General features: G+C 47.7%; 1 protein-coding gene across 3 annotated transcripts in view; it reads left to right on the top strand.

The window, feature by feature from the left end:
• Positions 1–802: 802 nt before the first annotated feature.
• Positions 803–13525, top strand: part of zgc:174164 (uncharacterized protein LOC570656 homolog) — a 49837-nt gene continuing 37114 nt past the window's right edge. For all 3 annotated transcript variants that reach the window (XM_038984225.1, XM_038984224.1, XM_038984226.1), the window contains exons 1-5: positions 803–962; positions 10399–10508; positions 10611–10687; positions 10792–10870; positions 12810–12886. In XM_038984225.1, coding sequence (XP_038840153.1) covers positions 893–962; positions 10399–10508; positions 10611–10687; positions 10792–10870; positions 12810–12886 — 413 coding nt within the window. In that variant the 5' untranslated portion in view covers positions 803–892. The remainder of the gene's footprint in view (positions 963–10398; positions 10509–10610; positions 10688–10791; positions 10871–12809; positions 12887–13525) is intronic.

The following is a 13525-nucleotide window of genomic DNA, read 5'->3' as shown; positions in this document are numbered from 1 at the left end:
TTTATTTACCATTATTTCTACTTGCACATCATCATCTGCTCATCTATCACTCCAGTGTAAATGCTAAATTGTAATTATTTCCCCACTATGGCCTATTTATTGCCTTACCTCCTCACGCCATTTGCACACACTGTATATAAACGTATTTTTTTTTCTATTGTGTTATTGACTGTACGCTTGTTTATTCCATGTGTAACTCTGTGTTGTTGTTTGTGTCGCACTGCTTTGCTTTATCTTGGCCAGGTCGCAGTTGTAAATGAGAACTTGTTCTCACCTGGCCTACCTGGTTAAATAAAGGTGAAATAAATCAAAATAAATGTTTGGTGGGACGTTGATGGAATATTCTCCTAATTCACAGAAAACTGGACACATGAATGAGCTTACAATGTTCCCATGAAACATGTTCAGAGAACATGGTAAACACGTTCTGGGTTAGATCTATTAGAAATGAAGGGAATGGCCTCCACGAAACGTTCCTTGCACATCGCGGGAACGTTCCTATGAAAATGGTAATAACCTAAGGAGTTCCTCTGAAGGGAACGTTCTCTAAAGTTGTGAGAATGTTTTAATGTTAGCTGGGATGAGAGAAAATAAAAAGTGATTATCAGTAGATATAGTTACCAACGTTTCGTTTTATTTTTTTAAGATAATCGGGGCTGGCAGGTAGAATTTAGTTTCTGTCCTCTCTGGCCCACACTCCAGTACAGTAGGTGGCGGTAATGCACCATAACGTTGGATGCCAAACGCTGATAAACCTCACAGAAGAATAGTTACTTTAGGCACACCCCCTCTGGCTCACCGGCGCACCCCCCTAGCCTTCTCACCTGCCCTGTCCGCCTCCATAGTCCGATAACACAGCTGTCGTCAATGGACAAATGCTGTAGCAAGTATCATGTTGGGGAAAAGTCTAGTGACTTTAGTCTTTCTAATTTGTTGCGTCGTTGGAACCGAGAACAATGAAGGTGGGTGAGAGATTGAGATGTATTGTTATTGCCTTTAGGTGATAGCCTTTTTCCATTACGCTTGGTACCTGTTGCGATTACAATGCCTCGGGAATTTGATTGTGACATGTAGCCTACCTGAAAACAAGGCTACTTTGTCTAGCATACCGTTTAACTCTACTTATTAACCACCTAGAGGCTATTTCACAATAACTCTCCGCGACACGTTGTGCATCCGAACAAAATAATTACTTTTGTTAGCGCTTGTTGGAAATTCTGATCCAGGGTCGGTCTTATTGTTTCAACATAATGCTTAAAGGTTTGGGCTGTTAATGGTAAGAGCTGATCCTAAATCAGTTTTGTAATGCGTGGAACCGAATATGAAAAGTCGGCTCAACAAATACAACATGGAATGTGGCACACCACAAAAAATATATACATTTTGAAAAATGTAATTTCACTTGCTTTAGAGACTTAACATTTTTATATTTTCTTTAGTTTTGCTATTTTTATTTCAGGTTAACAAATAAAAAGTGGGTTGTTTACTTTAGTTTGTTGTGTTCTGGAAGCCAAGAGAACTAGCTTCAGATTGTTACATCAGATAATGGGATTTTAAACAAATATTTTTGGTATCTGTTACTGGGAGTTACAGGTCAGGTACTGTTTGTTGTAGCGTAGAGATGTCTTCCTCTATTCATGGAAACAGGAATGTCCGTGTCCAGTTGCAGGGGGTCCCTTTTTGAATGTAGAACATTTAAATCTTAATTTCATTCAGACTATTTTGAGAAAATGTTTCTGGCGATGTTGTTGCTACGGTGGCCCAAGAGGGACAAACAACAGTAATATTGCTGCGTTTTTTCCCTAGTTTTTCAAGACGCGGTATTTAGGGGGTATGAGATCTCAGGCGGTCGCTTCACCTAGCCGATATCTGCCAGGAGCAACCTGAACCTGAGGTGCTTCCCACTGGGCAGCTGTAAAACGGTGTCGCTTCACCTAGCCGATATCTGCCAGGAGCAACCTGAACCTGAGGTGCTTCCCACTGGGCAGCTGTAGAACGATGTCGCTTCACCTAGCTGATATCTGCCAGGAGCAACCTGAACCTGAGGTGCTTCCCACTGGGCAGCTGTAGAACGATGTCGCTTCACCTAGCCGATACCTGCCAGGAGCAACCTGAACCTGAGGTGCTTCCCACTGGGCAGCTGTAGAACGATGTCGCTTCACCTAGCCGATATCTGCCAGGAGCAAACTAAACCCGGGGTGGTTCCCACTGGGCAGCTGTAGAACGATGTCGCTTCACCTAGCCGATATCTGCCAGGAGCAAACAGAACCCGAGGTGCTTCCCACTGGGCAGCTGTAGAACGGTATATTGTCCCCAGCACAAGGTGCACCTGTGTAATGATCATGCTGTTTAATCCGCTTCTTGATGTGCCACACCTGTCAGGTGGATGAATTATTTAGGCAAAGAAGAAATGCTCACTAACATGCTGACCAGACCGAACACGTCGCAAAATAAATGTAGAAATCCATGTTATTCAATTATTACCCACACTGCTCGCGCGCGTCAACGATCATCTGCGTTACCAAGGGCTAAAATAGAAGTCATTCCTATTTCTGACGCAGATCGCTCTGAAAGTCCTGCCTCTTCCATCTCCTCATTGGTTTATAGAAGCAGGGTACCCACGTGCCATCTCCTCATTGGTTATACCCACGTGCCCGCTGACGTTACACCGTCACTGTCGATCTGCCCGCTCACGTTACACCGTCACTGTCGATCTGCCCACTGACGTTACACCGTCACTGTCGATCTACCCGCCGACGTTACACCGTCACTGTCGATCTGCCCGCTGACGTTACACCGTCACTGTCGATCTGCCCGCTCACGTTACACCGTCACTGTCAATCTGCCCCCTGACGTCACTGTCGATCTGCCCCCTGACGTCACTGTCGATCTGCCCCCTGACGTCACTGTCGATCTGCCCCCTGACGTCACTGTCGATCTGCCCCCTGACGTCACTGTCGATCTGCCCCCTGACGTCACTGTCGATCTGCCCCCTGACGTCACTGGAGATCTGCCCCCTGACGTCACTGGAGATCTGCCCCCTGACGTCACTGTCGATCTGCCCCCTGACGTCACTGTCGATCTGCCCCCTGACGTCACTGTCGATCTGCCCCCTGACGTCACTGTCGATCTGCCCCCTGACGTCACTGTCGATCTGCCCCCTGACGTCACTGTCGATCTGCCCCCTGACGTCACTGTCGATCTGCCCCCTGACGTCACTGGCGATCTGCCCGCCGACGTTACACCGTCACTGGCGATCTGCCCACCGACGTTACACCGTCACTGTCGATCTGCCCGCCGACGTTACACCGTCACTGGCGATCTGCCCGCCGACGTTACACCGTCACTGTCGATCTGTCCGCCGACGTTACACCGTCACTGGCGATCTACCCGCTCACGTTACACCGTCACTGGCGATCTGCCCGCCGACGTTACACCGTCACTGGCGATCTGCCCGCTCACGTTACACCGTCACTGGCGATCTGCCCGCTCACGTTACACCGTCACTGGCGATCTACCCGCTGACGTTACACCGTCACTGGCGATCTGCCCACTCACGTTACACCGTCACTGTCGATCTGCCCGCTCACGTTACACCGTCACTGTCGATCTACCCGCTGACGTTACACCGTCACTGGCGATCTACCCGCTCACGTTACACCGTCACTGGCGATCTACCCGCTCACGTTACACCGTCACTGGCGATCTACCCGCTTCTTTCGCCATGCCCAGTTTCTCACACTCCAAGTCTGCGGTTCGCCGTACGTAGAGAGAACGGATGATAATGGCCTTGCGTTTCGCCGTACGTAGAGAGAACGGATGATAATGGCCTTGCGTTTCGCCGTACGTAGAGAGAACGGATGATAATGGCCTTGCGTTTCGCCGTACGTAGAGAGAACGGATGATAATGGCCTTGCGTTTCGCCGTACGTAGAGAGAACGGATGATAATGGCCTTGCGTTTCGCCGTACGTAGAGAGAACGGATGATAATGGCCTTGCGTTTCGCCGTACGTAGAGAGAACGGATGATAATGGCCTTGCGTTTCGCCGTACGTAGAGAGAACGGATGATAATGGCCTTGCGTTTCGCCGTACGTAGAGAGAACGGATGATAATGGCCTTGCGGTTCGCCGTACGTAGAGAGAACGGATGATAATGGCCTTGTTAGAGAGCATCAACACCGTGATGTATCAACGGTCAGTTGTGACTGACTGATCTACAAATCATATGGAGTAGTCGCAATGCCTTGGAAAAGGATTCAGACCCTTTGAATATCTTCACATTTTATTGTGTTACAAAGTGGGGATAAACATTTTATTGTGTTACAAAGTGGGGATAAACATTTTATTTAATTGTCATTTTTTTTCGTCAACAATATACTCAAAAATACTCTTTGTCAAAGTGGAAACTTTAAAAAATAGATGACTGAAATATTGTCGTTGCATAAGTATTCAGCTCCTTTGTTTAAATTAGTTCAGGAGTCAAATTTGAATGAACAAATCACATAAGTTACATGGATTCACTCTGTGTGAAATAATAGAAGTTGACGTTTTTTTTTAATGACTTCCTCTGTCCCCCATATTATACAACATCTGGAAGGTCCCTCAGTCTAGTAGTTAATAACTACCCCTTCCTCTGACCCCTCAGTCTAGTAGTTAATAACTACCCCCTTCCTCTGTCCCCTCAGTCTAGTAGTTAATAACTACCCCCTTCCTCTGTCCCCTCAGTCTAGTAGTTAATAACTAACCCTTCCTCTGTCCCCTCAGTCTAGTAGTTAATAACTAACCCTTCCTCTGTCCCCTCAGTCTAGTAGTTAATAACTAACCCCTTCCTCTGTCCCCTCAGTCTAGTAGTTAATAACTACCCCCTTCCTCTGTCCCCTCAGTCTAGTAGTTAATAACTACCCCTTCCTCTGTCCCCTCAGTCTAGTAGTTAATAACTACCCCCTTCCTCTGTCCCCTCAGTCTAGTAGTTAATAACTACCCCCTTCCTCTGTCCCCTCAGTCTAGTAGTTAATAACTACCCCCTTCCTCTGTCCCCTCAGTCTAGTAGTTAATAACTACCCCCTTCCTCTGTCCCCTCAGTCTAGTAGTTAATAACTACCCCCTTCCTCTGTCCCCTCAGTCTAGTAGTTAATAACTACCCCCTTCCTCTGTCCCCTCAGTCTAGTAGTTAATAACTACCCCCTTCCTCTGTCCCCTCAGTCTAGTAGTTAATAACTACCCCCTTCCTCTGTCCCCTCAGTCTAGTAGTTAATAACTACCCCCTTCCTCTGTCCCCTCAGTCTAGTAGTTAATAATTACCCCTTCCTCTGTCCCCTCAGTCTAGTAGTTAATAACTACCCCTTCCTCTGACCCCTCAGTCTAGTAGTTAATAACTAACCCCTTCCTCTGTCCCCTCAGTCTAGTAGTTAATAACTACCCCTTCCTCTGTCCCGTCAGTCTAGTAGTTAATAACTACCCCCTTCCTCTGTCCCCCATATTATACCACGTCTGGAAGGTCCCTCAGTCTAGTATTGAATTTCAATCACAGATTCAACTACAAAGACCAGGGAGCTTTTGGAAAGCCTCATAAAGAAGGGCATTGATTGGTATATGGGTAACAATAACAAATCAGACATTGAATATCTCTTTTAGCATCATGGTCAAGTTAATAATTACCCTGTGGATGATGTATTAAACCACACAGACACAGATACAGACACAGATACAGACACAGATACAGATACAGACACAGATACAGACACAGATACAGACACAGATACAGACACAGACACAGTCGTCCTTCTGAACTGAGCTGCAGGACAGGGATGTTACCATGAGGTCATTGGTGATTTTAAAACATGGCTGTGATTGGAGAACTGAGGATGGATCAATATTGTAGTGACTCCACAGTAACGACTTAAATGACAGTGAAAAATAAAGATATACATAATAAAAATATTCCAAAACATCCATTGTGTATGCAACGGGGCAACAAGTAATACTGTAAAAAAAAAGGAACACACTTTTTGTCTAAATGCACCAAAATAATTTGGGCAAACACAACACATCACTAAGTTAAGGCGTCCACATGCTTCCCAGGTGTAGTAAAGCGCTTAGAGACTTACCCAGGAAGACTCCCAGCTGTAATCACTCTTAGAGAATTACCCAGGAAGACTCCCAGCTGTAATCACTCTTAGAGACTTACCCAGGAAGACTCCCAGCTGTAATGACTCTTAGAGACTTACCCAGGAAGACTCCCAGCTGTAATGACTCTTAGAGACTTACCCAGAAAGACTCCCAGCTGTAATCACTCTTAGAGACTTACCCAGGAAGACTCCCAGCTGTAATCACTCTTAGAGACTTACCCAGAAAGACTCCCAGCTGTAATCACTCTTAGAGACTTACCCAGGAAGACTCCCAGCTGTAATCACTCTTAGAGAATTACCCAGAAAGACTCCCAGCTGTAATCGCTCTTAGAGACTTACCCAGGAAGACTCCCAGCTGGAATCACTCTTAGAGACTTACCCAGAAAGACTCCCAGCTGTAATCACTCTTAGAGACTTACCCAGGAAGACTCCCAGCTGTAATCACTCTTAGAGACTTACCCAGAAAGACTCCCAGCTGTAATCACTCTTAGAGACTTACCCAGGAAGACTCCCAGCTGTAATCACTCTTAGAGACTTACCCAGAAAGACTCCCAGCTGTAATCACTCTTAGAGACTTACCCAGGAAGACTCCCAGCTGTAATCACTCTTAGAGAATTACCCAGGAAGACTCCCAGCTGTAATCACTCTTAGAGAATTACCCAGAAAGACTCCCAGCTGTAATCACTCTTAGAGACTTACCCAGGAAGACTCCCAGCTGTAATCACTCTTAGAGAATTACCCAGAAAGACTCCCAGCTGTAATCGCTCTTAGAGATTTACCCAGGAAGACTCCCAGCTGTAATCACTCTTAGAGAATTACCCAGAAAGACTCCCAGCTGTAATCACTCTTAGAGAATTACCCAGAAAGACTCCCAGCTGTAATCACTCTTAGAGACTTACCCAGGAAGACTCCCAGCTGTAATCACTCTTAGAGACTTACCCAGGAAGACTCCCAGCTGTAATCACTCTTAGAGACTTACCCAGGAAGACTCCCAGCTGTAATCACTCTTAGAGACTTACCCAGGAAGACTCCCAGCTGTAATCACTCTTAGAGACTTACCCAGGAAGACTCCCAGCTGTAATCACTCTTAGAGACTTACCCAGGAAGACTCCCAGCTGTAATCACTCTTAGAGACTTACCCAGGAAGACTCCCAGCTGTAATCACTCTTAGAGACTTACCCAGGAAGACTCCCAGCTGTAATCACTCTTAGAGACTTACCCAGGAAGACTCCCAGCTGTAATCACTCTTAGAGAATTACCCAGGAAGACTCCCAGCTGGAATCACTCTTAGAGACTTACCCAGGAAGACTCCCAGCTGTAATGACTCTTAGAGACTTACCCAGAAAGACTCCCAGCTGTAATCACTCTTAGAGACTTACCCAGAAAGACTCCCAGCTGTAATGACTCTTAGAGACTTACCCAGGAAGACTCCCAGCTGTAATCACTCTTAGAGACTTACCCAGGAAGACTCCCAGCTGTAATCACTCTTAGAGACTTACCCAGGAAGACTCCCAGCTGTAATCACTCTTAGAGACTTACCCAGGAAGACTCCCAGCTGTAATCACGCTTAGAGACTTACCCAGGAAGACTCCCAGCTGTAATCACTCTCAGAGACTTACCCAGGAAGACTCCCAGCTGTAATCACTCTCAGAGACTTACCCAGGAAGACTCCCAGCTGTAATCGCTCTTAGAGACTTACCCAGGAAGACTCCCAGCTGTAATCGCTCTTAGAGACTTACCCAGGAAGACTCCCAGCTGTAATCGCTCTTAGAGACTTACCCAGGAAGACTCCCAGCTGTAATCGCTCTTAGAGACTTACCCAGAAAGACTCCCAGCTGTAATGACTCTTAGAGACTTACCCAGAAAGACTCCCAGCTGTAATCACTCTTAGAGACTTACCCAGGAAGACTCCCAGCTGTAATCACTCTTAGAGACTTACCCAGGAAGACTCCCAGCTGTAATCACTCTTAGAGACTTACCCAGGAAGACTCCCAGCTGTAATCACTCTTAGAGACTTACCCAGAAAGACTCCCAGCTGTAATCACTCTTAGAGACTTACCCAGGAAGACTCCCAGCTGTAATCACGCATAGAGACTTACCCAGGAAGACTCCCAGCTGTAATCACTCTTAGAGACTTACCCAGAAAGACTCCCAGCTGTAATCACTCTTAGAGACTTACCCAGGAAGACTCCCAGCTGTAATCACTCTTAGACACTTACCCAGGAAGACTCCCAGCTGTAATCACTCTTAGACACTTACCCAGAAAGACTCACAGCTGTAATCACTCTTAGAGACTTACCCAGGAAGACTCCCAGCTGTAATGACTCTTAGAGACTTACCCAGAAAGACTCCCAGCTGTAATCACTCTTAGAGACTTACCCAGGAAGACTCCCAGCTGTAATCACTCTTAGAGACTTACCCAGGAAGACTCCCAGCTGTAATCACTCTTAGAGACTTACCCAGGAAGACTCCCAGCTGTAATCACTCTTAGAGACTTACCCAGGAAGACTCCCAGCTGTAATGACTCTTAGAGACTTACCCAGGAAGACTCCCAGCTGTAATCACTCTTAGAGACTTACCCAGGAAGACTCCCAGCTGTAATGACTCTTAGAGACTTACCCAAGAAGACTCCCAGCTGTAATCACTCTTAGAGACTTACCCAAGAAGACTCCCAGCTGTAATCACTCTTAGAGACTTACCCAGGAAGACTCTCAGCTGGAATCACTCTTAGAGACTTACCCAGGAAGACTCCCAGCTGGAATCACTCTTAGAGACTTACCCAGGAAGACTCCCAGCTGTAATCACTCTTAGAGACTTACCCAGGAAGACTCCCAGCTGTAATCACTCTTAGAGACTTACCCAGGAAGACTCCCAGCTGTAATCACTCTTAGAGACTTACCCAGGAAGACTCCCAGCTGTAATCACTCTTAGAGACTTACCCAGAAAGACTCCCAGCTGTAATCACTCTTAGAGACTTACCCAGGAAGACTCCCAGCTGTAATCACGCATAGAGACTTACCCAGGAAGACTCCCAGCTGTAATCACTCTTAGAGACTTACCCAGAAAGACTCCCAGCTGTAATCACTCTTAGAGACTTACCCAGGAAGACTCCCAGCTGTAATCACTCTTAGAGACTTACCCAGGAAGACTCCCAGCTGTAATCACTCTTAGACACTTACCCAGAAAGACTCACAGCTGTAATCACTCTTAGAGACTTACCCAGGAAGACTCCCAGCTGTAATGACTCTTAGAGACTTACCCAGAAAGACTCCCAGCTGTAATCACTCTTAGAGACTTACCCAGGAAGACTCCCAGCTGTAATCACTCTTAGAGACTTACCCAGGAAGACTCCCAGCTGTAATCACTCTTAGAGACTTACCCAGGAAGACTCCCAGCTGTAATCACTCTTAGAGACTTACCCAGGAAGACTCCCAGCTGTAATGACTCTTAGAGACTTACCCAGGAAGACTCCCAGCTGTAATCACTCTTAGAGACTTACCCAGGAAGACTCCCAGCTGTAATGACTCTTAGAGACTTACCCAGGAAGACTCCCAGCTGTAATCACTCTTAGAGACTTACCCAAGAAGACTCCCAGCTGTAATCACTCTTAGAGACTTACCCAGGAAGACTCTCAGCTGTAATCACTCTTAGAGACTTACCCAGGAAGACTCCCAGCTGGAATCACTCTTAGAGACTTACCCAGGAAGACTCCCAGCTGTAATCACTCTTAGAGACTTACCCAGGAAGACTCCCAGCTGCCAAAGGTGTTTCTTAACATGTATTGATTCAAGGAAGACTGTTTTTATTTATTTTCTATTCATCTTTAAAAAATGTTTACAAACTTTGACAGAGTATTTTGTGTAGATTGTTGATAATTTTTTTTACATTTGAATCCCACTTTGTAACACAATAAAATGTGACGAAATCCAAGGATACTTTCGCAAGGCCCTGTATTTATGATGCAAGGTGATTTGTAGATCAGTCCGTCTCGATTCGCCTTTCAAGTCGGCTTCAATGTCGAAGGCGCCTAATGAGTCACCTATACTCAGCAATGCATCAGGTTTTCCACTCATTTATTTAACTTGGGACCGTGCTAATATGTCATCATTGACACATTTCAGTAGATTGATGTTATTTATTTTATGAATTAGCTGTTTTGTTTGATTGGCCTATGAGACTTTGGCTGTGTATATAATCTTTGTCATTCAGGACGTTGACCATTAGATAATGAGTAGGCCAGTAGTTCATAGCTGTTCTTTCTACCTTTCAGATCTTTTCCATGGACAAACATCTAAACTTTCCAGCTACACGGTTGTAAAGCCTCAGCTTATTCACAGGAGATGGGCAAGAAATGCCGACAGACTTCCTGAATCGGGAAAGGTAAGATGACCTCTACAGGTCTCCCAACTTGTGTTTTGGCACGTGATGGTAAATGACGACTGGTGTATTTTCACGTGACTGTGTTGTTGCAACTCATTTCAGACTGAAGAACCTGAGGAACGTTCTTATTCGTTGATCATTGACAACAAGGAACATTTCCTCCGTCTTAAAAATAACAAGTATGCCAGTTTTATTTTCTATTACGTTCTAGTAATGACCTTAAGGTCACACAATTCTATTCTTGTGGAGTGATCGGTGGATTTTTTTTTTCTTTTGTCATCAGAGAGTTTTTATCCAAAAGCTTTGTTCAGTTTTCCCATGAAGCCAGTGGGAATCTGACGCCTACATATCCTAAACCTGATGTAAGTAGCAGAGACTACATTGCAGAATGACATTGGATGGATTGTAAGGGGAGACTCGGGTGGGAGGGGGACTGACAAGCTGGATGGGGTGGGAGGGGGACTGACGAGCTGGGTGGGATGGGAGGGGGACTGACGAGCTGGATGGGGCGGGAGGGGGACTGACGAGCTGGATGGGGTGGGAGGGGGACTGACGAGCTGGATGGGGTGGGGACTGACAAGCTGGATGGGGCGGGGACTGACAAGCTGGATGGGGCGGGAGGGGGACTGACGAGCTGGATGGGGTGGGGACTGACAAGCTGGATGGGGCGGGGACTGACAAGCTGGATGGGGTGGGAGGGGGACTGACGAGCTGGGTGGGATGGGAGGGGGACTGACGAGCTGGATGGGGCGGGAGGGGGACTGACGAGCTGGATGGGAGGGGAGGGGGACTGACGAGCTGGATGTGAGGGGGAGGGGGACTGACGAGCTGGATGGGAGGGGGACTGACGAGCTGGACGAGCTGGATGGGGTGGGGTGGGAGGGGGACTGACGAGCTGGATGGGGTGGGAGGGGGACTGACGAGCTGGATGGGGTGGGAGGGGGACTGACGAGCTGGGTGGGGTGGGAGGGGGACTGACGAGCTGGGTGGGGTGGGAGGGGGACTGACGAGCTGGGTGGGGTGGGAGGGGGACTGACGAGCTGGGTGGGGTGGGAGGGGGACTGACGAGCTGGATGGGAGGGGGACTGACGAGCTGGATGTGAGGGGGAGGGGGACTGACGAGCTGGATGGGAGGGGGACTGACGAGCTGGACGAGCTGGATGGGGTGGGGTGGGAGGGGGACTGACGAGCTGGATGGGGTGGGAGGGGGACTGACGAGCTGGATGGGGTGGGAGGGGGACTGACGAGCTGGGTGGGGTGGGAGGGGGACTGACGAGCTGGGTGGGGTGGGAGGGGGACTGACGAGCTGGGTGGGGTGGGAGGGGGACTGACGAGCTGGATGGGAGGGGGACTGACGAGCTGGGTGGGAGGGGGACTGACGAGCTGGGTGGGAGGGGAGGGGGACTGACGAGCTGGACGAGCTGGATGGGGTGGGAGGGGGACTGACGAGCTGGATGGGGTGGGAGGGGGACTGACGAGCTGGATGGGAGGGGAGGGGGACTGACGAGCTGGACGAGCTGGATGGGGTGGGAGGGGGACTGACGAGCTGGATGGGGTGGGAGGGGGACTGACGAGCTGGATGGGAGGGGAGGGGGACTGACGAGCTGGATGGGAGGGGAGGGGGACTGACGAGCTGGATGGGAGGGGAGGGGGACTGACGAGCTGGACGAGCTGGATGGGGTGGGAGGGGGACTGACGAGCTGGATGGGGTGGGAGGGGGACTGACGAGCTGGGTGGGAGGAGGACTGACGAGCTGGGTGGGGTGGGAGGGGGACTGACGAGCTGGGTGGGAGGGGGACTGACGAGCTGGACGAGCTGGATGGGGTGGGGTGGGAGGGGGACTGACAAGCTGGGTGGGGTGGGAGGGGGACTGACGAGCTGGACGAGCTGGATGGGGTGGGGTGGGAGGGGGACTGACAAGCTGGGTGGGGTGGGGTGGGAGGGGGACTGACGAGCTGGATGGGAGGGGGCTGACGAGCTGGATGGGGTGGGAGGGGGGGATACATACATACACAAATACGATTTGTTTAACACTTTTTGGTTCCTACATGATTCCATATGTGTTATTTCATAGTTTTGATGTCTTCAATATTATTCTACAATGTAGAAAATAGTAAAAATAAAGAAAAACCCTTGAATGACTAGGTGTGTCCAAACTTTTGACTGGTACTTTACATACATACGTTATGGCTGTATATTTCCACATGGCGGTTTTAAATGGCATGCCTGTTTATAGCTGCCTGTCACTTGGTGGTGTGTTGCAGGTCCATTGTTATTACCATGGTGATGTGTGTGTTGCAGGTCCATTGTTATTACCATGGTGATGTGGAGGATCATGAAGAATCTTTGGTCGCCCTCAGCACCTGCTCAGGTCTCAGGTCTGTCTCTCCTTCACTTATATATAATATAATAATACTAACCCTCAGTACCTACTGACCTCAGGTCTGTCTCTCATTCACTAATATATAATATAATAATACTAACCCTCAGTACCTACTGACCTCAGGTCTGTCTCTCATTCACTAATATATAATATAATAATACTAACCCTCAGTATCTACTGACCTCAGGTCTGTCTCCCATTCACTAATATATAATATAATAATACTAACCCTCAGTACCTACTGACCTCAGGTCTGTCTCCCATTCACTAATATATAATATAATAATACTAACCCTCAGTACCTACTGACCTCAGGTCTGTCTCTCATTCACTAATATATAATATAATAATACTAACCCTCAGTACCTACTGACCTCAGGTCTGTCTCTCATTCACTAATATATAATATAATAATACTAACCCTCAGTATCTACTGACCTCAGGTCTGTCTCCCATTCACTAATATATAATATAATAATACTAACCCTCAGTACCTACTGACCTCAGGTCTGTCTCCCATTCACTAATATATAATATAATAATACTAACCCTCAGTATCTACTGACCTCAGGTCTGTCTCTCATTCACTAATATATAATAATACTAACCCTCAGTATCTACTGACCTCAGGTCT

The sequence above is a fragment of the Salvelinus namaycush genome, unplaced genomic scaffold (genome assembly GCF_016432855.1).
Source record: "Salvelinus namaycush isolate Seneca unplaced genomic scaffold, SaNama_1.0 Scaffold223, whole genome shotgun sequence".
Taxonomy (NCBI): Eukaryota; Metazoa; Chordata; class Actinopteri; order Salmoniformes; family Salmonidae; genus Salvelinus; species Salvelinus namaycush.
The sequence above is the reverse complement of the archived record's forward strand: the minus strand, read 5'-3'. Positions and strand labels throughout refer to the sequence as shown.